The 23,685-nt window shown below is 46.0% G+C and overlaps 6 protein-coding genes across 6 annotated transcripts; 2 read left to right on the top strand and 4 right to left on the bottom strand.

Moving 5' to 3' along the window:
- Window positions 1-2,393: 2,393 nt before the first annotated feature.
- JR316_0013000 (uncharacterized protein) lies at window positions 2,394-2,767 on the bottom strand (the record flags this gene model as incomplete). The annotated part of the gene is made up of 2 exons (XM_047898615.1): window positions 2,394-2,486; window positions 2,549-2,767. The coding sequence occupies 2 exons, from the start codon at window positions 2,765-2,767 to the stop codon at window positions 2,394-2,396; spliced, it is 312 nt and encodes a 103-aa protein (XP_047742163.1).
- A 3,613-nt stretch (window positions 2,768-6,380) lies between these two features.
- Window positions 6,381-6,843, bottom strand: JR316_0012999 (uncharacterized protein; the record flags this gene model as incomplete). Its single annotated transcript, XM_047898614.1, has 3 exons — window positions 6,381-6,428; window positions 6,501-6,571; window positions 6,693-6,843. 3 exons carry the CDS (start codon window positions 6,841-6,843, stop codon window positions 6,381-6,383), a joined length of 270 nt encoding a protein of 89 aa, XP_047742162.1.
- A 3,202-nt stretch (window positions 6,844-10,045) lies between these two features.
- Window positions 10,046-10,958, top strand: JR316_0012998 (uncharacterized protein; the record flags this gene model as incomplete). The annotated part of the gene is made up of 3 exons (XM_047898613.1): window positions 10,046-10,513; window positions 10,582-10,674; window positions 10,737-10,958. The coding sequence occupies 3 exons, from the start codon at window positions 10,046-10,048 to the stop codon at window positions 10,956-10,958; spliced, it is 783 nt and encodes a 260-aa protein (XP_047742161.1).
- A 422-nt stretch (window positions 10,959-11,380) lies between these two features.
- JR316_0012997 (Metallophosphoesterase domain-containing protein 1) lies at window positions 11,381-12,760 on the bottom strand (the record flags this gene model as incomplete). The annotated part of the gene is made up of 7 exons (XM_047898612.1): window positions 11,381-11,541; window positions 11,601-11,848; window positions 11,906-11,939; window positions 11,989-12,043; window positions 12,097-12,228; window positions 12,344-12,377; window positions 12,450-12,760. The coding sequence occupies 7 exons, from the start codon at window positions 12,758-12,760 to the stop codon at window positions 11,381-11,383; spliced, it is 975 nt and encodes a 324-aa protein (XP_047742160.1).
- Window positions 12,761-14,606: 1,846 nt separating this feature from the next.
- Window positions 14,607-18,570, bottom strand: JR316_0012996 (1-phosphatidylinositol 4,5-bisphosphate phosphodiesterase 1; the record flags this gene model as incomplete). Its single annotated transcript, XM_047898611.1, has 9 exons — window positions 14,607-14,641; window positions 14,829-15,473; window positions 15,548-16,216; window positions 16,276-16,459; window positions 16,534-16,841; window positions 16,902-17,238; window positions 17,294-17,464; window positions 17,513-17,898; window positions 17,976-18,570. The coding sequence occupies 9 exons, from the start codon at window positions 18,568-18,570 to the stop codon at window positions 14,607-14,609; spliced, it is 3,330 nt and encodes a 1,109-aa protein (XP_047742159.1).
- Window positions 18,571-19,740: 1,170 nt separating this feature from the next.
- Window positions 19,741-23,483, top strand: JR316_0012995 (putative secreted glycosidase; the record flags this gene model as incomplete). The annotated part of the gene is made up of 22 exons (XM_047898610.1): window positions 19,741-19,814; window positions 19,877-20,007; window positions 20,061-20,119; window positions 20,183-20,257; window positions 20,312-20,423; window positions 20,473-20,519; window positions 20,575-20,779; window positions 20,839-20,970; window positions 21,025-21,281; window positions 21,343-21,373; window positions 21,436-21,497; window positions 21,560-21,716; window positions 21,782-21,946; window positions 22,005-22,072; window positions 22,123-22,191; window positions 22,250-22,336; window positions 22,396-22,510; window positions 22,570-22,583; window positions 22,645-22,653; window positions 22,710-22,944; window positions 23,054-23,250; window positions 23,316-23,483. The coding sequence occupies 22 exons, from the start codon at window positions 19,741-19,743 to the stop codon at window positions 23,481-23,483; spliced, it is 2,469 nt and encodes an 822-aa protein (XP_047742158.1).
- Between the last annotated feature and the right edge of the window lie 202 nt (window positions 23,484-23,685).

Below are 23,685 nucleotides of genomic sequence, written 5' to 3'. Positions count from 1 at the left end.
CACAGAGCGCATACACTCCAAACTCCAGATTCCAAACTCCAAGTCCAAGTCCAAGCTCAACTCCGCCAAACTAGCAAGCTATTACAAAGTCCAAGAAGTACTAGTACAAGTAAAGATCCAAAGAGCCATTACACTTACACTTACACGCCCGGGTCCTCCCCGCGTATCCTGTATACCCTCACCTTGATCTGCCTAGGAATTAAACATGCCTAGAAAACACTAGAAGGCACTATTAGGAGACACAAGTTGAAAAGGAAAAGGGGGGCGAACAAGGCACCCGCGTAAAGTTCATCTCCCGCAATCATCACAGACGTCTGACGCACGTATACACGCTAAGCAGACGCATCCGTGAAGTGTTGCTGAGAATACTCTATCTACCCTGCACGCCCCTCCCCTCCCCACCGCCGTCGCACTATAACCTCCCGCCCTCGCCCTCGCGTTGATGTTGATCTCCCCATGATCCAGTATCCAGAAGCCAGGCGCTAATAAGACGAAGAGAAAACTGGAGACTAGAAATACGAGGATGAGGATAAGGATGAGGGGCGGGCAAGGTGACAAAAGTCAAATTTATCTCCAGCAATCATCACAGACTCACGTATTCATATCCGTGAAGTTTTGCTGAGAATCAACTCGGGCGCCCTGCACGCGCCTCCCCTCCCTCGGCGCACTATAACCTCCCGTCCTCGCGTTGATCTCCCCAGGGTCCAAAATCCAGGTACGAGGATGAGGGGCGGGCAAGGAGACAAAGTTAAATTTATCTCCCGCAATCATCACAGACGCACGTATTCGAATCCGTGAGATGTTTGCTGAAGAAGTATCATCTATCTGCCCTGCACGCCCATCCGCTCTGCGCATTATAACCTCCTGTCCTCGCGTTGATATTGATCTCCCCATACTCCATGAGACAGGATCCAGAAGCCAGAAGCCAGAAGCCAGAATATAGAAGACAGAAGACAGAAGCCATAACCTAGGAGGAGAGACTAGAAATATGAGTATGAGGGGGGGAGGGGGGGGGGGGGGGCGAGTACAACCCCGAAGTTAAAAATTCATCTCCCGCAATAATCACTGACACACGTATACCCCCGCGCGCGCATATACGCTGAGCGGACGTGTCTGTGAAGTGTTGCTGACAAAGTATCATCTAGGTGCCCTGCACGCCCCCTCCCTCGTCGCACTATAACCTCCTGTCCTCAAGTTGATGTTGATGATCCCAGGATCCAGAATCCAGAATCCAGAAGCGAGAATCCAGAAACTAGGAGCAGAAACTAGGCATGTTAGGGGCGGGCAAACGATCACCTTTCCCTAATCTCCCGCAATAATATAATCACGCGCACATACACACGCACACACGCGCGCGCGCGCGCGCGCATACACTCCGTCTGCGCGGACGCAAGGTATCGCTGAGAAGTATCTAGGTGCCCTTGCACGCCCCTCTGCTTGCTGCTTGTTGCTTGCGCTCGTCAAGCAATTCAGGCGGTTCGAAATGGACACGCACCCCCCCCCCCCCCCCCCCCCCCCCCCCCCCCCCCCACCGCCTCCATCTCATCTTGCATCTCCATCTGCGCGTGAGTTTAGTTTGATACAGAGCAACAACACCATCACTGTACGTGTGAAACAAGGCGAGGAAGAAGACACCTCAAGCTTCAAGAGTCGCTGGTGCTGCCCAAGAGCCGGATGTATAAACTCGGAGTCTTAGCCTAGTTTCAGACAAGAGCCTGTGGCACCTGGACCGGGAGTAACTGTAACGCATACAAGCATGTCGGGCATGGTCATCAAGTATAAGATATAGAGCGGTTATTTGGTTGGTGTGTACTGTAGATGAAGAGGTCGAAGGCTGAGAGGGTGTTTGTTAGGATGAGAAGAGAGAAGAGAGACAAAGGGAAGGGGTGCATGATAAGAGGAGAACAGAAGGAGAGCTGACTAACGTAGTCGGAGGCATCTGTGCACTGATAATGGGACCCGTGTGAAAATGTGAAATGGTTTGTCGGAGTCGGAGTGACGGCGCTTTATCAACCGGCATAGCGGCTTTGAATCGGCGCTAAGAAACTTAAACCTCCAATAACTGAACTTTGAAATTCAAATAAAAAAAAAGAAGGTCGCTGAGTATACACACGCACCGCGTTTGAAGACGCAAAAAAATCACAATCTCATTGAAAATGTTAATGAACCTTAACCGTATTTCATTTCCATCATCGTTTCAACGGCAATCAACATTTCATTATCTGCGTAATTTTCATTTCCTTTGCTAACGACATATGCATATTTTTCCCGATGCCTCGGCACACATCCATTTAATTGCAGCCAAGACCAGTTCCACTCTTAGCTCCAGGGGTCCCCTAAAATTGCGTGCAAGCAAGCAAAAAAGTAGAGTCAATATTGCATTTCAGGTATCATCAAAGTTCGCGAGTCACGTACAATACGCGCGCAGCATGTGAGGAATTGGCCCGTGAATCCACAGTCTCCAATGCTGTCCGCATGGCAGTTGACTGTTCAAAAGAAATAAAACAGAAAAGCAATCAGCGATCAGTATTCATTTTGTAGCGCATACATTGTTAGAGCCCATTGAATGCAATGCAGCGAGCGGGATGATATAACTTGTCAAGAATAACGACTTACTGCCAACGTTTCCAGAGGGTCTGACGCCGGGAACAATAGCGTCGCAGCAGGCTTGCGTGCACGCGTCGGCGGCATTTGTGGCCGTCGTGGCGGCGGAGACCATGATGGGGAGGGCAGCGAGAACAACAGCGATGGCGGAGGTGAACTTCATGTTTGCTGTTTGTTGGGTGTTTGTGTTCTGAAGCTAAAGCTAAGCTGTTGGTTTGAAAGGCGTTGTCTTTCTGAAGAGTTATGTCGATGCCAGTCTCTTCTTTATACCTCTTTGCAATGCACTTTTTAGATAATCAATAATATTTGTTAGTGATTATTGCTTGGATGGAGTCCCCAGAGATCTGATACGTCTGTGCATAATACTGCTATTCGGACAGTGCTTTCCCAGAAGTTCTTATTTTTGAACATCCCCCACTGTCGTGTCGGCATTTTCGTACTCGTAACTTACATTGGACTTCCATAATTACAAATTCCCAAAATTTTCAGAGCTTTCTTTCGGCTCAGCGCATGCATGCGCCCTTAGGTTTTCCGTGTCATAGCTTCCAGCGTCCAGGACAGTACAAGACTCCTAAATTTTACTAGAAGACACAAAACAAATGAAAGAAGACGTTGTGGGTCCTAGAATAGATGCCTTGCAATGACGCATGCCGCACAGCAGGGTAGGTCAGCCATTCGTCCCACGGCTGGTCATTTTCAAAATTACTGCTGATAAGTGGTTTGTAAATTCTTTGAATAGGAGTTGAGTATTCGTTTGCTTCGAGCCATTTAGGAAAATGACGACGTAAGGAGATCTCGTTAATCTAGAGATATTCACCACCTTCTTAATTTCCAGGCAATCTACTACCAAATTAAAGCTTTGTTAATATTCAAATAAGAAAGACCATTTTCTGCAGGATTCGATGCTTTGAATTTTGATTTTCTAAAATAACTATGTGATTGTATACGTGTATGGACTGGAGCAACAAGGCTGACATCGGAGAATGGATCCAACCTATTGCATGCGTGTCCCCTTTTCCACGGGAAAATGCGACGACCAACAGCCCATTTTAAATTTGAAGAACACGAACCATCTACACCTCTGCCCAAAATTCATGCTGCATCAGAATCCTTGCTTCTCGTCAAGTTCACAGTGGTGGGTCCTCTCGGTACATACCCGTTCTCTGTACTAGCCCCTATCACCTTATACATAATGAGCGCCAAACAAACCACTCTCTAATTCAGTCAGCTGAGCACGATTGATGCATCTTGAACCTATTTCTGCTGAATATGATCAGTATAGGTGATAGGTCCTATGTCACGATTTCATGTCCGACTTCTTCTTTCCGTGCCGTCTCGATCATGTTTGGATGCCGACAGACGCCCTGGGCTTCTTCGAACCCTGGGTTGGCTGGTATGAGAAATAGATGGCCAGCTTCTTGATAATAATAGGCATTGGAAAATACCCCATTCCCAAATCATGCCTGAGCGTGTTCGACTGCAATTTATTTTTACTCTTCGAGGGGTTACTGCTACTTAGTGCTCTCACCACCGTTCATTTTTACTTATTCACAGTATCTAAATAAAAAAATTACGCGGAACTTGACTCCCTATAAACGAGTACTTAGTAAGTGTCATACGTACCAGACGACGTGCGACGCTGGCAAAAAATCAAACTCGAAGTTATACCAACTTGAAAATTATCTTCATTTGTCCATGCAAAAAGGCAGTAGCAGATTAGTATGCCGAACTATTAGGCAGACTCTTCTGGTTGTTCTAATAACTTGTATTGTGGGAGTCTGACGTCTTTCATGACGCTCCTCAGTGCTGCCGTACACCATGTTCTGTTCCCTCAAGACTCGAGTCCACCAACGTGACTCCTATTATCGAAGAAGCATTGTAATAGTGGTGCGTTTTGTGAGCGTAGGTACTCTTCGATTATTGCATGACCACAGTTACAACCGAGGCAGCTGCGATAGATACCCGTAGCATCTCAACAGAGCTCAGTGTATGCGCAGTTCCACTGCGTCTGACAATGTCGACCTTCAAATTTCTTTCTGGCTCATACGATCTACCTGCACGACCACTATCTTGACCTAAAGGTCTTCTTAAGTGTATAAATGTGGGACTCATCAGCAGACACGCTATGCGTGAACGACTAGATTGTTCTTGCGCACTTAGTCTATAGACATGGCGCAAGGATGGCAGGTGCAAATCCCGGCGGCATTTCGAGGACCACTACATGCATGCACATACGGTACTCTGTATACGCTTTACGTTTCCCTTCCTTTCGTCGTATACAATTACCGTCTTTAGCCTCTTCATATCCAAAGAAATATACCATGCTGCGAGGGTATACCCACCCGTAGAATTTGCTGGTTATAGCCAAGTATGGCTGGTGGTTATAAGCAAAGACGAGTTGCTTTGACAAGTGTCAACGTCAACATTTTAATCCAAGCTTCACACCGATCGCCTGCCCCCTCCGCATCCCGCCGTCCTTGTCCTATTCGCGCTCTAGTCACGTCCAGAGTCCTTGTTGATACCGAAGGACGTCCGCGCGTTATACAGCAGTCGAAGCCGTCACAGAAACCTTCACTACCACTCTTGCGACCACTGCGACGACCACGTCAGATTTAGATAGAAGATAGGAGATGTGCAGGGGTGGGCGAAGAACAAAAATAAATAATCATCATCATCTCCATCAATCATCACGCGAGCGTGTACACTGTAGGTCTGAGCAGATATGGACGTGTCAGTGCCCCAAAATACCTGTAAGTTATCATGGAGAAGTATTTGGTGCCCATGCACGCCCACCCTCAGCGATCCTCCCGCCTTCGCTCTCGCACTTGTCCTTGACCTCGCAGCAATAGTGACGGCGAAGGAGCAATATCTAAATCAGAAGCAACCCTCCAGAGCCAGAATCCAGCGTCAGCATCCAGCATTGCAAAGTGCGATTATCGTGGTCGCCAAAGCGTTTCGTCCGGTTCAGAGGTAGGAGCTAGAAACGTGAGACAAAGACATGCTAGAGGACGGGAGACAGCCTGGCCAAGAAGGACTCTTGACTATTAAAAAAGAAACAACACCATCATAAAACGTGTGAAACAGGACACAGGAGAGGACACTCCAGAGTCGCTCTCGCCACCCAAGTGCCAGTTATGTACATTCCCTCTCAGAGTCTCGGCCAAGATGTGGCACGCAATGCATTCAAGCATGCTGGGTATAAAGAGGTGGTTTGGGGACATGTACTGTAGAGGAGGATGTCGAAGACTAAGAGTGTGTTTGCTAGGCTAAGAAGAGGCTCGAACAGGGGAACATGTTGGAAGGATAAGAGGAAACAGAAACGGGTAGCTGACTAATGTTCGTCGGAGGCATCCGTGATTAAAACTTAAAAGTCCCGTGTGAAAACAACCTCCTTGCGGAGAAACCCGGTTTGAAGTACCGCTTTAGAGTCATACATTCGGCATGAAGTCCGGGGAAACAAGTCGCTCATCCGGCACAGCGGCTCCAAGTTGGCGCTAAATAAATTCTAAACTCCGAAATCTGGTTCAACTCGAACTTTGAATTTCAAAAAGAAAAAAAATTCGCTGAGAGCAGACACACCCATCCGGGTTGAAGTTAGATACATAAGAAAATTTACACTTTCATTGAGAATGCACGTTGAATTTTGACCACATTTCATTTTATTTTTATTTCAATGTTGCAACATCATTATCTGCAAAATTTTCATGTCCAACTTCCAACTACGCATATTTTCCCCGATGCCTCGGGACGCCTTCACATCATATCACACTGGCCACTTAATTGCAGCCAAGGCCAGTGCCGACGTTGTTAGATCCAAACCCTCCCTAAAACAATCACAAACAAAGTCAACATGCCAAGCATAAAACGTTAATATACAAACGACTAAAGCAACGTACAATGCGCGTGCAGCATGCGCGGACTTGGCCTGTGAATGGACAATCGCCTGTGTTATCCGCATGGCAGTTGACTATGTTTCAGAAAAAAAAATAATCATTAGCGTTCATTTCATTTTATAGTGTAAGTCGTCAGTAGTTGAATGGAACGCAGTTGGTTAACATAGTTTTTTTTTTTGGAGAATGGTGACTTACTGCCGACATTTCCAGAGGGTCTGACTCCAGGAACAACGGCGTCGCAGCAGGCTTGGATGCACGCGTCGGTTGCATTGGTACCTGTCGCGGCGGAGGAAACCATGACGGGGAGGGCAGCGAGAACAAGAGCGATGGCGGAGGTGAACTTCATGTTTGCTGTTTTTCGGGTGTTTATGTGCTGAAGCTAAAGCTGAGCTTTTGGTTTCAAGTGAACTTTGAAAGTTGTTGTCTTTCTGAAGGTATATGTCGATGCTACTCTCCTCTTTATACCTCTTTGCAATGCACATTTTTTTAGATAATTAATATTTGCTTATGATTATGACATGGATGAAGTCCCCAGAGATCCGATACGTTAGTGCATGATCCTGCTACTCGGACGTTGCTTTCAGAGAAGTTCTTATTTTTGAACCTCCCCTGTTGTTCTTTTGGCACTTTCGTATCCGTAGCTTCCATTGAGCTTCCACAATTGCAAGTTCCCCAAATCTGTGGAGCTTTCTTTCGGCGCAGTGTGTATTTGCACCCCTAGATTTTTTTGTGTCACAGTTTCCAGTACAGTACAAGGCTTGTGGATTATACTAGAACACCAAAAACCGATGAAGGAATACGTTGTGGGTGCTAGAATAGATGCATTAAATGACACATGCTACATGGCAGGTTAGGTCTACCATTTGTCCCACAGCTGGTCATTTCGAAAATCAACGCTGATAAGTAGGTTGTAAGCTCCTTAAATAAGATCGTAGCTATTCTGTGTCAAGTCATTTATGAAAATGACGACACAAGAAGATCCAGCTAGTAATATAGAGATTTTCATCACCTTCTTAATTTCCAGTCAATCTAGTAACAAAGGTTTATTGAATCCAAATGGCAACGAACTCTTTCTGTAGGGTACAGTAATTGAACATAGTTTCATTTTGATTTCTAAAGTAACTATGCATTGTATGCGTGTATGGATTGGAGCAACAAGGCTGACATCGGAGAATGACTCCAACCTACTGCATGCGTGACCCCTCTTTCACAGAAATATGCGACGACCACCAGCCCATTTTAAATTTAAAGAACCACCTACACCTCAGCGTAGATGTCATTCTGCATCGAAACCCTCGCTTCTCGTCGAATTCACAGTGGTGGGTCCGCTCATTACATACTCGTCCTCTATACTAACCCCTATCACCTTGCAGAATCTTATACACAATGAGCGCCAAACAAACCACTCTCTAATCCAGTCAGCTGAGCACGATTGATGCATCTTGAACCTATTTCTGCTGAATATGATCAGTATAGGTGATAGGTCCTATGTCACGATTTCATGTCCGACTTCTTCTTTCCGTGCCGTCTCGATCATGTTTGGATGCCGACAGACGCCCTGGGCTTCTTCGAACCCTGGGTTGGCTGGTATGAGAAATAGATGGCCAGCTTCTTGATAATAATAGGCATTGGAAAATACCCCATTCCCAAATCATGCCTGAGCGTGTTCGACTGCAATTTATTTTTATACTCTTCGAGGGGTTACTGCTAGTGCTCTCACCACCGTTCAGTTTTATATATTCACAGTATCCAAACGAAAAAATTACACGGAACTTGACTCCCTATAAACGAGTACTTAGCAAGTGTCATACGTACAGACGACGTGCGACGCTGCCAAAAACCAAACTCGAAGTTATACCGACTTGAAAATTATCTTCATCTGTCCATGCAAAAAGGCAGTAGCAGATTAGTATGCCGAACTATTAGGCAGACTCTTCTGGCTGTTCTAATAACTTGTATTGTGGGAGTCTGACGTCTTTCATGACGCTCCTCAGTGCTGCCGTACACCATGTTCTGTTCCCTCAAGACTCGAGTCCACCAACGTGACTCCTATTATCGAAGAAGGATTGTAATAGTGGTGCGTTTTGTGAGCGTAGGTACTCTTCGATGCTCTTCGATTCTTGCATAACCACAGTTGCAATCCAGGCAGCTGTGATAGATATCCATAGCATCTCAACAGAGCTGCATGCGCAGTTCCACAGGGTCTTAGGAAGTCGAAAGACACCTTCGAATGGCGACCTTTGAATTTCTTCCTGAATCGTATGATCTACCTGCACGATCTCCATCATGACTTAAAGGTCTTCTTAGGTGGGTATATGTTACACCCTAGGTCTATGGACATGGGAAAAAACTGAAACTAGGGCAGGTGTGACTGGATTTACTATACAATATCTACAGCAGGGTATAAGAAGTTCATTCAGGATTATCCCGTCGAATCCCTCCTTTAGGCCACGACTCTCTGAGCTTTTATCAGTATTCCTCTGAATTCAGCGAATATGCTTTAGATCCTTTCGATACAAAGAGAAACGGACCGGGGTAACTAAGCGCCATGTAGGCTGTGATGTACAGAGGGAATAGAGTCGGAATTAAGCAAAATTTGCTTTGAGAAGCATCGCACTTGAGACGAATATCCACGTCCATGCCACCCGCTTTGAGCCCTAACCGACAACTATGGCGTTGTAGTGACGGTTGCCACGAGCATCTTTGAAAGGTAACCAAGCGTATCTGCATATCATCCACTGCAACAGCTTGGCTCTGAGTGGTAAACGTATCCATGTTGCTCTCTCAACACCCCGCTGACAGGCCTCGTAGAGTAGTGAGGAAGAAAGCCCGATTGATTTTTTTGTGTTCACTCGAACGTGTCAACAAAGATTCGTGAAACAGCCCGTCGTCGTGCGATTGGATTGGTCAAATGAGGGTATGAGAACAATGAAATTTGAGCTCTTGCGCCAAAGGTTCTGTCCACATTACTCGCAATTGTCATTTTCGAATGCCAGGACAAAGGCAACATAATCAACCCAGTACAAGGCCGCTTAGTCCCAGAAGACGAATGAGTGATACTGCGCCTGAGATTCCCGTCCAACTATCCTTTGAGTGGGTTAATTCAAGTGGGGTGATTTGAGCAATCTCTAAGTTAAACAGGGCCCAAAGGCTCGAGAGCATGACAGAACAGAACAGAAAGGCATTCTTGTCGGGCACGACAAAAGAACCGTGAGTACATCAAAACCTCGGCAGAAACGGCGCATCCAAAGTTGTCATCGCCAAGCCAGACGGTCCTTTAAGAACTCTTTCTACAACATTGTCCATTCTTTGTACATTCTCTCCTTTATCTTTTTGTGAACTTATCCCTCAACCCGCTCCGAGTTTTAGAGACAATCTACTTTCTTTGTTATGGATCACGATGAGGGAGAGTGGAGTAGCGGTAACAAAGTTGTATAAGGTGGGTTGCGATCCTGATATTGAGTTCTTCCTACCTTTTCACATCCCTCACACAGCCTTCGACTACACCTAAACCGAGGCGTAAATAATCACTGCAATTATTCAAAATAATGGAAGGCATACTTCGTTTCTTCCAGCGTCCTCCACCAGCAATACCACCTGTGAAAATAGAACTCAATCTCAATAGTACCTCGAACATTAATGCAAGGCTAGAGTATGGGCCACACGACCACAAAATTGAGCCGGAAGAGAACAACAAATCTTCATTTGGAGCTACTTCTCGACACATCGGTCCAGAACCTTGGACGACGCCTCGCCACATCCCCGATAATACCGACAACAACAATCGTAACCCTACTAATGCCAATGCGACGGCCACCGTGAGCTACAATCTGCCGGTATGTAGCACCTCCGGCCAGCCCTCAAGATTCACATTTGATTTCAACCTTAATGCGTCGCCTACTCGTGTTGGGGTTCGTGGACCACGAGGAAACCACCAAATTACTTCAATGTACATGCTTAAGGCAGTGCTAACGGATGCCCACAACTGGTCTGATGACGACGTTGAAGATTTCTTGGTGAGTTTCCCATAATGCCTCTTGACTGTCGTTATCTGAATAATCATTTTTTGACATTCATCGTGTAGGCGTTCATCCGGAAGGAGGCTAGGAGGACGCTCGACATGACCCTGCCCTATCGCTCCCAAGACGAGGAGGCTATTGATCGTGTGTGCGAAACTGTGCGCTCTCTCACCTTATAAGTCTCTTGCGAAGTGTGTTAATTCTCTGGATACTGGCGTAGGCAATTAAGGAGGAGCACTGGCCTACCCTGTCAGAGTACGAAGACTGTTGGCCCGTACGCACCGCTCTTAAGCTGATCCTTAAGTATCGGTCCACCTACTTGGCCCAGCGCCGCAATTTGGCGATGGAGAGACCCTCTGACCCTGCATCATGCGGCTGTTCACGGGATACGGGAGAGAATGCGCCAGAGGCCCTTCCTCAGGAACAGGAGATGGAAACGTGAGACGGAGGCCGATGCTATGGTCATTGGTACCTTGTAATATATAATCAGCGCAATATGAAGAGTGTATATGATTTAATTCATCACGATGACAGCATCTGACAGCACGAATATTCCATACAAAGGCAGATCCCTGGAATGACCAATGCAGTGGCTCGATCGGGCAATCATGTTTTAAGCGCCCGCATCATGCCATATGAAGAATATCATGCTAATTTCTACGGTAGTCTTGGAAAAGTGTTACCAATGTGGATGAAGACATTCTAATGGCAGGAAAGGTGGCATTATGATGTAATAGAACCGATATCGTTGTGACCTGCAGAAGCATTATTGTTTAATGAATGGAAATTGTGTGCTGATTCGTTGAAGTACCTGGAGAGAACGAGAAAGGTCTGAAAAGATGCATTATAAACAATATGTAAAGCTCAATCTTTGAGATCTACGACAACTGCCTGAAATCCAGGGCCTCCAAAAGGAATTTTGCGATTCAAAGTTCCCGTAATGTTGCGCTTCGCCCTATTGCCCATCGGCCAATTGGCTGCATTTATGAACACAGTGCGTTCACGTTCAGGATTACTATGCTTAACTACAGTTTCATACATTACATCAGCGTCTCTAGAGACTCAGCGAGATCAGTCGCCTCACCATCTGGCAGATTGTCCGAAGTTGTCAGGTCACTTAACACCCTGGGGTCATCATTTTGGATAGTGGGGGCCTCATAGTTGTTTTCGGGATCCCATGTATGTATGTAAGCACCATGTGCTTCATGTATATGACCCGCAAGGTGAAGACGGGGCCGCAGCTCAGGCATACGGGCTCTGAGTGCTTCACACCCGACTTGCTCTCCGCCTATAACTTGATCAAAGATTTGATGTACAGGACCATGTGTCAACCTTCGTCAATTTTTATGTGAAACGTCACTGCTGCCATGTTGCGTGGAGAAAACTCACAGAATATCTGTTTTAGGAAACTTTGCAACCAATTCTTGGAAAAAAATATTTAGGAAAGAAAGATATTCATGGTGTCAGAGTACCTTTGGCATGTTCCCGCTCATAGTTAAATGCCCCGTTATGAAACCACGGCGACCACTGTAAGGTTCATCTCTAAAGCCAAAAAGATGAATAGAAAATTTGAAGCGTACCGGTGAGCCATAAACACTCCAAACCCGGCCACTGTCTCTGATTTTGAATTCATAGTATTCATCTTCAAGGTAGACGAGTCCTGCGTCTCTGGCCTTCTTTCCTTTCAGCATGTCCATGATCTTGTCGCGATTCTTGTCAGTATCGCAAAATTAGAAAATCTTCAGCATAAATCAGAAAACAAAGCATCAAAACTTAGTAACCTGTTTTTGTTGTCGCCTATGCCACTTTGGCCATTCCCTCTCGTACCAGTCGGCGTGTAACGTTAGGTCGTGGTTTCCTGCTATAATTCTAACAAAAACGGTCGATGCTTTAGAGGCAAAAGAAATAGGAGAGAGAAGACATTATAGCTCACATTTTCGTCTTATGCGGCAGACAATATAGCCATTCCGCTGTCTTTTGAAAGTCAGCCTCGGTGCCCAGGTTTGTTAGGTCTCCACTATGCAACAGCACATCACCATCTGGGACATCAAACGTCCGAGCATGCGTATCGCTGATACACACAAACCGAGTCCAGTCTGCTTTCTCTTCTGCTGTTCTGGGTGGCTTCGCACGAAGCTGCGATGGAAAGTAATCCAAATATACAATTTCTGTAGGGGATTTGAAAGTGACGCTTGATCCATAGTCCAGAGCTTCAATGGCGGTTTCTTGGTTGACTGGTGCCATGAGAAGAATAGTGATAGGAAGTTTGTATAGGAGTGTTATCTACAGAGTAGAGACAAGTTTTGGAGCTCGACGAATCGTTGCTCACAAAATCTGATGAAAGCACGCAAGGTAGCCTCGTGACCAGGCTGGATAAGAAAATCGTTATCACGGCGGGCAAAAGTGCTGACTAGTCAGCCTGGGACTTGGTCTGACCAGTCACGTGACCATATCGTGACGCGTTCCGTGACGAATCAACTGACCAGTCAGGAGAGGTCACACAAATGTTGTCACGCTGGTTAGTATTGGTAAATGAGTTCAGTAACATAAGATTAAATGGGAATAAACCATTGTCTTCCGAAGCACTGTCACTGAGGAAAAGCAATGAATGACTTGGAATTGGATATTTCTTGTGTTTGGTTGAAATTCGGTCATTATTCAAACAAATGGATAACTAATCACGCTTTCAGAGTACTTGTGCACGGTCACCCGACATTGTTTAGAAGGTACACGACGCCCGCCCTGTGTAAGTCTGGGGCATAGAAAAGAAATCCTCTGTTCTACAATCAATGAGCGGAATTACAGAAACTTAGCAGCGTGACAATAAATGCGTGACAGCTACATGACTAGTCAGGTGACTAGTCAGCATACTGGTCAGGTGACTGGTCAGACCAACTCCCAGGCTGACTAGTCAGCACTTTTGCCCGCCGTGTATCCAGCCTGGTAAATCTGAGTTTGAATCCCTGTAGCGAGCAGTTGGGCCGAAAAAGGATACATGGATTTTGACCTGCCCTAAACAAGCGGCCCGCCCTCTGCCAAATCTACCCGATCCTTTCACACGACCACGCCCACCACCGTTCAATGCAGTGAAATACAGTACTCCATGGCGCAGAAACTAGATTTGACATAGAATACTTTGGGTGAGCTGAATCTTGGTAAATATCTAGTGGTCTATGATAATGTTGATCCCTTCAATCCTGAGCAAATTAAAGCATGTCAAACACAAATCAAACATTGCACTAAAACTAATAAAAAAATTGTTGCAACATTCTGCTTTCCATCCCGCGTTCTTGTTTTATATGATCACTCTTAAGCGCAGCATGAAGCCTATAGTAGAGCTCACAGACTAACCTTGGCTATTCCTTCCATTCTCTTCACCACCAAGGAAAACCAGCTAGTTTCATAAAGAGAATCCTCTGTCACAAAGACCTTGTTTTGTGAAATTTTCAACAAGTTCAATATAAATCTAATTAGACCGTATAAAAAGTAACTTTTCCTGCAAGTATGAGATTGTGCAGAGCACGTCGAGCGCGACGAAAGCAGGGACCGGGTAGATTTGGCAGGGGGCGGGCCGCTTTGTTTAGGGCAGGTCAAAATCCATGTATCCTTTTTCGGCCCAACTGCTCGCTACAGGGATTCAAACTCAGATTTACCAGGCTGGATAACGATTTTCTTATCCAGCCTGGTCACGAGGCTACACGCAAGGAACACGCAGTTCAGTGGACCAAGGAGTCGTCCCGTGACGCAGTCGGCAAATACCGGGGATTGACCAGGACCCCTTGCGTCTAAAGTATAGACTGGAAAAAAGGCATATAAACCAGTATATTTGCTACAGGAAAAATACTATACAATATGGATATCTAAACGACATGACGCGCGCGGAATCAAGTTGTTCTAGTAATTAAATAGGTCTGGTATAGAATAGTCGAATGGATTGAAACATAGGACGGTGTTTCTACAATTGACGATTAAAGGACAAGATTGTTCAAGAAAGGTACACCATTACATTGGAATGAATTCGTGTTGAGTTATAAATCGGTGTTCCGGTTGCGGTACGGTGGTATAAGAAAAGATCAGGATATAGAAAGTATTATGATGTCGGGAATATAGACATTGTTGAAAGTTCTTGCATCGGTGATGTATTATGTTCTCGTGGTTCCTCATATTGGTGCTGTGTTCACGTTAATGCGCACAAAAAGGGTAGAATATAGGTATTGAGATAGTTGCAAGTCATGCAAAGGGAGATGGCGGTACCCTGAATCATACTACAGTCAATATTACCTTCAAGGGATATTTCAAATGAAGCACATACCTTGCTGCAGACTTCCCAAGGAAGCACAATATACAGCAAGCGGCTCATCGGTGTCCTTCTTATCTTCCTGGCGCACAACAAACCTGACAAAAATCAGGTCCATCATGTCCCCAACACAATCAAATGGGATACGTAGCGTCTCTTCCCACACTGGATTGAAACCATTTTTTCTGACAGCAGAGGTCCGTGAAGATGTCGACCGGCCGGGTGTCGAAGCTAGTGGGGTCTGATTTGTAGCGGCTGTGACAGGGAGAGCGACGGGTAGCAATGTGGTAGCTTCTGTGGCCGCCACAATAGCAGGGGCGGCTAGAACGGAATGTGGTTGAGGGCTGGTTGTAGGAATAGACTGTCCTCCTGATCCATCATGTTTCTCTTTCTCCTTGTCCTTCAAGACGACCGGCCAGTCTGGGATATGTATCGTGACCTCCACATAAGGATCCACGATGGCTTTCTCTTCAACCTCGTGGCCAAAGGCATCCTTCGGCCTTGGGAGCTGTTGGGCTGAGATGATGGTGACATCAAAGCTATGCATTGTACGCTTTGCCAAGCGGTCTTTCTGAGCGAGGCGAATGGCATCGGGTTTTAAAACGTAGCCGGAACGCCCATTACGTTGGAACATAGCATGGTTTATCATGTATCCCAGATCTGAAAGGTAAGTATATAAGTGTGTTAAGAAGGAAAGAGGCGGTACTGAAATGATGCAAAGAAAGAAGACACACCAAATGTTTGCCAATTGATGGCTACCAACTGCGCACCCGACGCCCAAAACCGATGTGGTTGGTAATTCGTCGAGCTCAACCTTGTACCCTTAGGGTACGTGCGCACCAAGTGCGTCTTCGTATGCTTAATCAAATCCCACATCCCAAACCTCAATATCTTGTTCGCCATATTTTCTGACAATGAGAACATATGCTCAGGAGCATACTCTTCTTTCTTGTTAATACCTCGCCATTTCACACCGACTGTGTAGACGAGCAAGGCGAGAAGAGCAAAAGACATTTTAGGTTTAGGGCGGTCGCTTGGGCCAACATCGGAGCGGCGTCCAGGTATAGGAATAGGAAGAGAAACAGGGAGAGATGCTTTGGAGCCACGTGGTGATGAAGGGGACGGTATAGGCAAGGAAAGACTTGAAGCAATGGATTGTGGTGGTGGTGGCCCCGATGGTTGCTTACTTTTGAGAAGAGCATTCATAGAGGGTGTAGATGAAGCTATCGGTGGAGGAGACTGAGAAACAAAGGACATTGACGGAGGCGATTGAGAAAAGACTGCTGAAGTGGGCGAAGACTGTGAAATGATTGCCTTTGAAGAGCCAGTAGAATTAGCAGAGCTTCGCCGCCGCACGCTTTTCACGCGCTTCAGAATGTTCGTTCCAGCCTTAGCAAGTTGGTCTACGACGAGGAAATCAGGCAACGATTAAAAGGTGCACATGGAACATTGCGACCCTGACCTTTCATAGAACTATCAGACTGCCTTCCCGACTTTTCCTTCCTTTGTTCCTTGGGTGATGGAAACGGCCTAGGTTCCTTGGAAACGTCATAAAAAGCCTCGGAATCGGAAGCGGAAGATGATGGGTCAGTGTAGTATCCAATGTCACTATCAGAATCCGACTTCAACAGGTTAAAGTTTTTTGCCTGAGGAACAATTGAACGTTAGAAACTGTTATAACCGGTCTGGATTCCCCAATGAAAAAAAAACTGTAGCATACCTTCAGCAAAATCTTTCCCTTCAACTCCTCAGGACTCGGTAGCTGCTCTATCTTTTCCCTCATAATCACGCCTTCAGCGTCAACAGGCACTTTAACCAAACTATCCCCGAACTCCTTCAACATGATCTCTGCAATCATGTCTTGCCCTGACAGTCCGCAATGCACCTCCGCTGAAATAATGATGGGATATGGTGATGCAACAAAGCCGTACTTTGCTATCGCTTGACATACTTCCCTCAATGATACTTTGGAAGTAAACGTCTTTCCGTGGAAGATCATGGGCTCGAGTTCACCGTCGTATATGTCCACTGTCAAAGGGCATGCTTGAGCTATATTTTCAATGCGAAAGTGTACACAGAATAACATACCTTCGACACTCCGACAACTATGCAACAAAGCCCTGATATACCCTTCAATGGTGCTGACCCCCACTAACTGGTGCCCTACAAGATACGTGTTATGTGATGACGAAATAAAGTACTCAGGCAGGGGGCGCGTCATATCCTGCCAAACATCGTTATGCTGATCTGCGAAGATAGAGTTGTCGGGCGAGAGAAGAAAAGCAGTGAAAGCATCGATAGTAATGACAGGAGTAGACGCAGAATCTGGATGTTCGCATGTGTCTCCCCTCCGAGTCACGACAGGTGGCGAAGACGTTGAATATTTATTGAACAAAGCACGAAGTTCTGGTGCCGACAACTGAGACTGTAAGTGCCCATACACTCAGTAAAAAATATCTGAAATCAACTAATGAACATACGTGTTGTTCTTCTTTCAGAAACCTTTCGAATACCCCATAGTCAAAAACCCCGTTGTTCTGTGCCCGAAGCTTCTTATACAGTCTGTCAATTTCTGGACGCGCTTTAAGAAGCTTCACGAAGCGACGGAAGTCATCAAAGTCCAAGAATTCACGGTTTTGGGTGTCGGCTTGCTAACAGCTAATGTTAAAAAAGTGTGCCCGCAAAGCAAAGGAGCACACCTTGAATAGTCTCAACAGATCCTCATTGGTTGAATTGATGTTCAACCGCCGACAAAGTTTCTCCACTTCGTCGAAAGTCAGCTTCTGGTCTTGTTCCTCATCAGCGCCTTTCCAATAATGCTTCTCCCACAACGCCTGACGCATCTCCACATTGCCTAAACCCCTCATAAGCTCCAAACGAATAGCATGTAGATCCCGTAGAGTGCGGTTCCAGAGCTGGAAAACATCCTTAGTGGCCGCGATAAGATGTAAGGTCTTGTAGTTGCCGTCCAGAAGGTAAATGATAGTGAGCCAGCGATCTTCGTACTCTTGAGACAGATGAAACTGCTGGCGATAGTACCTGGCATCATCGCCTGACCTGATCTCCTTGATGTTCTCAATGGGGACTAGAAGGACACGCGAGAGGAACGACGTCAATGAAAAGTCAAAAGGACATGCATGGTAGAAATAGCTCCCTACTAACTTATTTTATGCTTCTTTGACTCCCATACGATCTGCCCTAAGTCGGCGTCGAGGCGAAACACAAACTTTTGGTGCCTTTTGAGTGAAACCTTGGTCATCGGCGTCCCAAGTTGCAGGAGCTGCGGGACCCGAACGTTGCCTATGATGGGCGATGTTGGCTCGACTGCTTCAGCGCTTGCAGGGGACGTGACATGGTCGACAGATGTGCCTTCGGAGAGACTTGGAAGAGTTTGTAGTCGCGGTTGTGCTGAGAACCTCTTGGACTTTGATCTCGGTGTGCTCCGTGCACGCGGCGAGATGGGGCTTTCAACGGTTGTAACATCCGTGAGTGACCTGGAAAGGGGTTTTTTGAACTTCTTCTCCGACTCGCTCACTGTCCGCGTTGTCTCCCCATTAAAGGATTTGGACCTTGCAAGGGCGCCCGCGCGAATCTTGAAGCCATGGAACTTCCGCTTGATAGAGGCGCTGAATCCATTGGAGGTGGGCTGCGGTGGGCCATCGTCAAGTTCTTTAACGACCTGGCCGTTGCTGTTGCGCAATCCCCCAGCTCTTTTCAGAATCCTGGCTGGGTTCAAGGGCGCAGTAAGGTCAGTCATGGAAGTTGTGGAGAAGATTGGCGCTGAATAACCAATGCAGGGCGTTAAGAGGCCATATCTTTAATTAGGTGCGCTGTGTTGCAGACTAAAGGAGGTCGTGGCTGGCAACCACAGCTCTTGGACTGGTCATAGCCACATCTAAGCGAATGCTCTTTATCTGCCTTCATCGCTTCCAACAACTCCACTCTTGGATTCACTTGGTAGGCCTCAATGGTCAACGACCCAATGAACACCAAGCGATAATCAGAAAATGTAAGCATCACGATCATCATCAAAGTTCTTTCCGTTCTTACCATAATGTTACTTTTATCAGCATCAGCACTAAGCACTATTATGACTCTTAAATGACTCCATGCGCCTCCAACATTCCGCACACCGCAGGAAAGTGTTCCTTCGAGACAACCTAACACTGTGTACTATGGATCGTTCGAGAGTTCGTATCTGATGATGATAAGACGGTTATCTCGGTCCTTGTTCAAGACCTCCTCGAACCTCTCCGCGGCCCCCAGTGCCTATTTATGATACCGACGGCTCCTTTCGGCCCCAGCATTATCTTTAGTGAAGTTTTACGCAGCTAGGATCTTGCTTCTGCGGAGATTGGGACTTAATGATGGCAGAACAGCGGGCCGCCTCACCTTGCAAACGAGTGCGAGGTAAGCATAATCATCTCCATCTTACTCTTCTATTAACCTGCAGTTCTTCTTTATGTATAGGTACACTTGGCTCTCTGCTTCCCATACGATTCCGTCTACTCCCTGTTTCCCAACTCGCTCGATATTGGATAGATAACTCACAATTGCAATGCTCTTTTTAACCACCATGCTTCGTCATGAGCTGGGAATCTTGCCCACACGTGAACCTTCTACCTTGCTTCTACCCCACAAATTTAACTTCCACGAACGTCGTCTCCGTGCCTTCTGTCGCGCCCGAATTTAAATATTTTATCCATATAGAACATTCATTACGAGGTACCAGCATGATCGTTCTTCTTCTGCGCGGAAGACGTCTTCCTCAAGCATGATCGTCTTCGGCCAGCTGACCATGTCCCCTAACCACCTCTATCGACAGCCGTCAACCTCAACGTCGGAAAATTCCCAACTTTAAACAAGGCTGCTGTTATCGCTCTTTAAAAGCGAGAGGTGTCCATGAAGGAAAGATGCAAAAGTAACAATGAGAACATTTTTGAGCCTCGCCATCGCCATCGGTGGACTTGGTTTCTTCAACGTCGGAGCACAAAGCGTGCTGTAAGCAACTCTTATTGTTACTTCTCTAACAGATGAATCACTCACAAGGAATGTGGTCGTAGAAGCAGCGCCAGCTCGCCTTCGGTCAGCAATGCAGTGACCAAGCCAACGAAACCCATCCCGAAGATAACAGACCCCGCCAGTCTCGTCATTCCGTTCATCGGAACAACAAATGGGGGCCATGTATTTCCTGGTATGTAGGGCTATGAGGCTTTGTCTAATCGCTATCAACATCTGTGCACACAGGTGCAACCCTCCCCCATGGCATGATCAAGGCAGGGATGGACACTGATTCTCCTGGAAATGTAAGTATCCATCCATCGCTTCGCCAGAATCATGACCATTAATCGACATTTTGTTCACCTTAGCACGCTGGGTACGACGGGGATCCGACTTTCAATGTAACAGGCTTCTCGCAACTGCACGATAGTGGTACCGGTGGCGTAAATTTGCCCCTAAGAACAATTGTTTAGTAACTGACGTGAGACATCCGGTAGGCCGTACCGCTTTCCAATTTCAAGCTGTTTCCATTCCTACAGTGTTCTTCGTTTGAGAAATGCCCTACGACCATGGCCAACAGAAAGATTCTTCGAAAGGTGTTACCTAACGGTAGATAATTCATTACCCGAGTAAGGACTGAATTGACGATATAATGCAGGGCTTCCGGATGATTTTGCGTCACCGGGTTATTTCTCCACCAACCTGGTCAGTTTTATTCCTGAGATATTGAAGCGGTATTGAAATATACTGTGACGTAAAGTCCAACTCAATTCGCGTCGAGTTGACCGCGACGCGACGAACAGCGCTCCATCGTTACACCTTTCCGGCCGGGACTACCAATCCCCGCCTTCTTGTGGATATCACCAACGATGGTCAAAAGAGCAGTACACACCCAGTCATGACTCTGGACCCAGACACCGCCAGAGTTGAAGGAGGAGCAGAGTTCTCTGCGTCATTTGGTCCAGGTGCAATTAATAAAAGCGCACAAAAGTCCGGAATCTGATTTGCGAAAATTCGTTTTCAGGTAGATACAGCGCTTTCACATGCGTGGACTTCAAAGCAGAGGGGTTCACACTGGGTAAACCTACCGAATATGGAGTCTGGCTGTCTAATTTCCCGGTTCGGGGTACAACGAATCTCTTACAAACTTACTACGGTATGAATATATTATTTCTCAATGCATATCCCTGTCCACTAATTGACCTGATAGGATTCGTGTCCGAGATGGGTGCCCTGTTTACCTTCAACCCAGCGCCCTCTGGTGGGCCAACAAGTATTCTCGCTCGTGTCGGCGTGTCGTTCATCTCCAGTGCTCAAGCATGCGCCAATGCTCAAGAGGAGATCCCCGACTTCGACTTCGACAAAGTACATGCCGAAAATCGCGCGCAATGGAATGATCTGCTCTCTAGGGTACAGGTTGATACTACAGGCGTAGATTTGGAGACTACCCAGTTATTCTATTCTTCGGTGAGAAATTTCAATCCCAAAAAACCGCATTAGAATGGTAGACTGAATTAGTTGTGTTAAGTTATACAGAACCCACATCTCTCCTGCAGACTGTAGGCAGTCTTGTTCGTTGTATATTGAACTACCACTCATCGAACTACAATTTCATTTTTAGACACTGGAGAAAATCCCAAATGGAATTCAACAGAGCCGTACTTTGATTCCTTGTACTGCAATGTAAGTTTTCCTACTCGGAAACCAAGTTTCATTTTAGACAAACATGCTCTACTGCGCATTAGTGGGATACCTACCGGACCCTCTATCCACTAATGTCCCTCCATGATCCGGTGACATTCTCGAGAATTGTACGAGGAATGATCGATATTCAAAAACACGAAGGTTGGCTACCTGAGTGTCGTGGTGCAACAGCAATGCATTTCATTCAAGGCGGTACTAGTAAGCCAACAATCCCTGACCCTCAATCCAATTATTAAAGACACGTATTCCTTTGATGTGCTCAGACGCAGACCCCATCCTTGGAGAATTCTTCGTAAAGTTTAGTAAACAGGCAGAAGCTTTGAATGTGTCGCCCACAGATCTTTACAACGCTCTCCTCGCCGATGCCGAGATACAGTCGCCCAATTGGAACTTACAAGGGCGACAAGCTGACCTTTGGAAGCAATTAGGTTAAAAACTGTCGCTGGATACAAAAGTAGATTTCATTAAACAAATTTCATACTACAGGTTACATTCCTCAAGACCAGTTCGACGCAGGAGGTGCGAATACCAAGCAAGTGTCTCGAACTTTGGAGGTATGAAAGAAGCTATTCATATCTCTAGCCAATGCTGACGATGATATTAGCACGCCTTTAACGACTTTGCCATCTCCCAAGTGGCCAAAGCTCTTGGAAAGACGGCTGATGAGCAAAAGGCATGTTCACTTGAGTGGATGCTATCCATTATGTCGCTTATCTAGTCACATGCAATAGTATTTGAAGCGAGCTGGTAACTTCGCCAATGTCTGGAACCCCAATATCACTGTCCCTGACAGCCCTGGCGTGCTTGGTATGATGCAGGTTGGTTCATCTCCCTTGAATTGATTATTTTTAGGTGCCATTTTCATGCTCTGCTTCAGCCAAGGTTCGCAAACGGGACTTTCAACTTCACAGATCCTAGGCATTGTAGTATTCATGATCCTGCGCAAGCAACTTGCTTCTTGAATGCAGCTGACCGTGATGGATTCTACGAAGGTATGAGAGTGTTCTACAGTGTTGCGATATTTCGGCGCTCATAGATATTCATTGAACAGGATCCCCCATTATTGTGAGTCCAAAGCTCATCGACTTCGCCAATTGTTTGACAATCTTCGAAATTCTTCTCACAGTATTCTCAAGTACGTGCATATACACATCAGAAGAATAAAACAATAAATCATTTTCTTCTATCCAGTACGTTCCACAAGATACAGCCAAGTTGATACAACTTCAAGGCGGGGTCGAAAGCTTCATAACTCGATTGGACTTTATTTTTAACCAATCCTACTTCGACTCTACCGATGAGCCATCTCAACAGATGCCGTTCATGTACCACTATGCCAATCGTCCTGGTCTGAGCACTCAGAGGTCTAGACAAGTCATTGCTCAATTCTTTAACACTTCTAGAAATGGATTACCCGGGAATGACGGTACGTTTCCACGTATAGTTGAGTTAACCAACAACTTATATTCTTCTAGATTCTGGTAAAATACTTGTTTGATCAAATCAATATCCACTAGTCTTACGTTTTGTTACAGGTGCTATGGGGAGTTATGCAGCTTTCTATTTGATTGGAATGTACCCTCTACCGGCAACACAACAAATTCTTTTGTCTTCACCATATTTCCCCCAAGTTTCGTTCTTCAACCCGTTGTTTAACACGACAACAACAATTGTGTCTCATGGTTTTACCGGCAATCCTCCCGATGGAACAGGTGGCAACGTTTTCGTGAAGGTAAGCCGATATTGATATATTAGCGTAAACTCATCGCATCTCATTACAACGGTGTATGGTGTTAGAGCGTATCGGTGAACGGGAAGCCGTATAAATCAAATTGCTATCTCGATTGGGATGTGTTTGTTACTGGATCCCTGGTAGAATTGACGCTATCCGACGATATCACCCTAGGATGTGGAAATGGCAAGAACGCTCTTCCACCTTCGATATCAACAGGAGGATATAATTAAATACTCTATTCATTCGCCATTGATTGAATGAATTTGTTACTTTATCTGATTCATCGTCAAATTGAAAATAAAATGTCATTTCTTATACCGTCACCCTCCATTGCCTATAAAAAATTCGACTTTAATGCCACAGGGACTCCGAGTAACAGAGAAAAATCAAAGGGCATCGATGTTTTAACAATGAGATTACCATCTTGACAAG

Source organism: Psilocybe cubensis, chromosome 13 (genome assembly GCF_017499595.1).
Source record: "Psilocybe cubensis strain MGC-MH-2018 chromosome 13, whole genome shotgun sequence".
NCBI classification, from domain to species: domain Eukaryota; kingdom Fungi; phylum Basidiomycota; class Agaricomycetes; order Agaricales; family Agrocybaceae; genus Psilocybe; species Psilocybe cubensis.
This window is presented reverse-complemented; position numbering and strand designations above follow the sequence as displayed.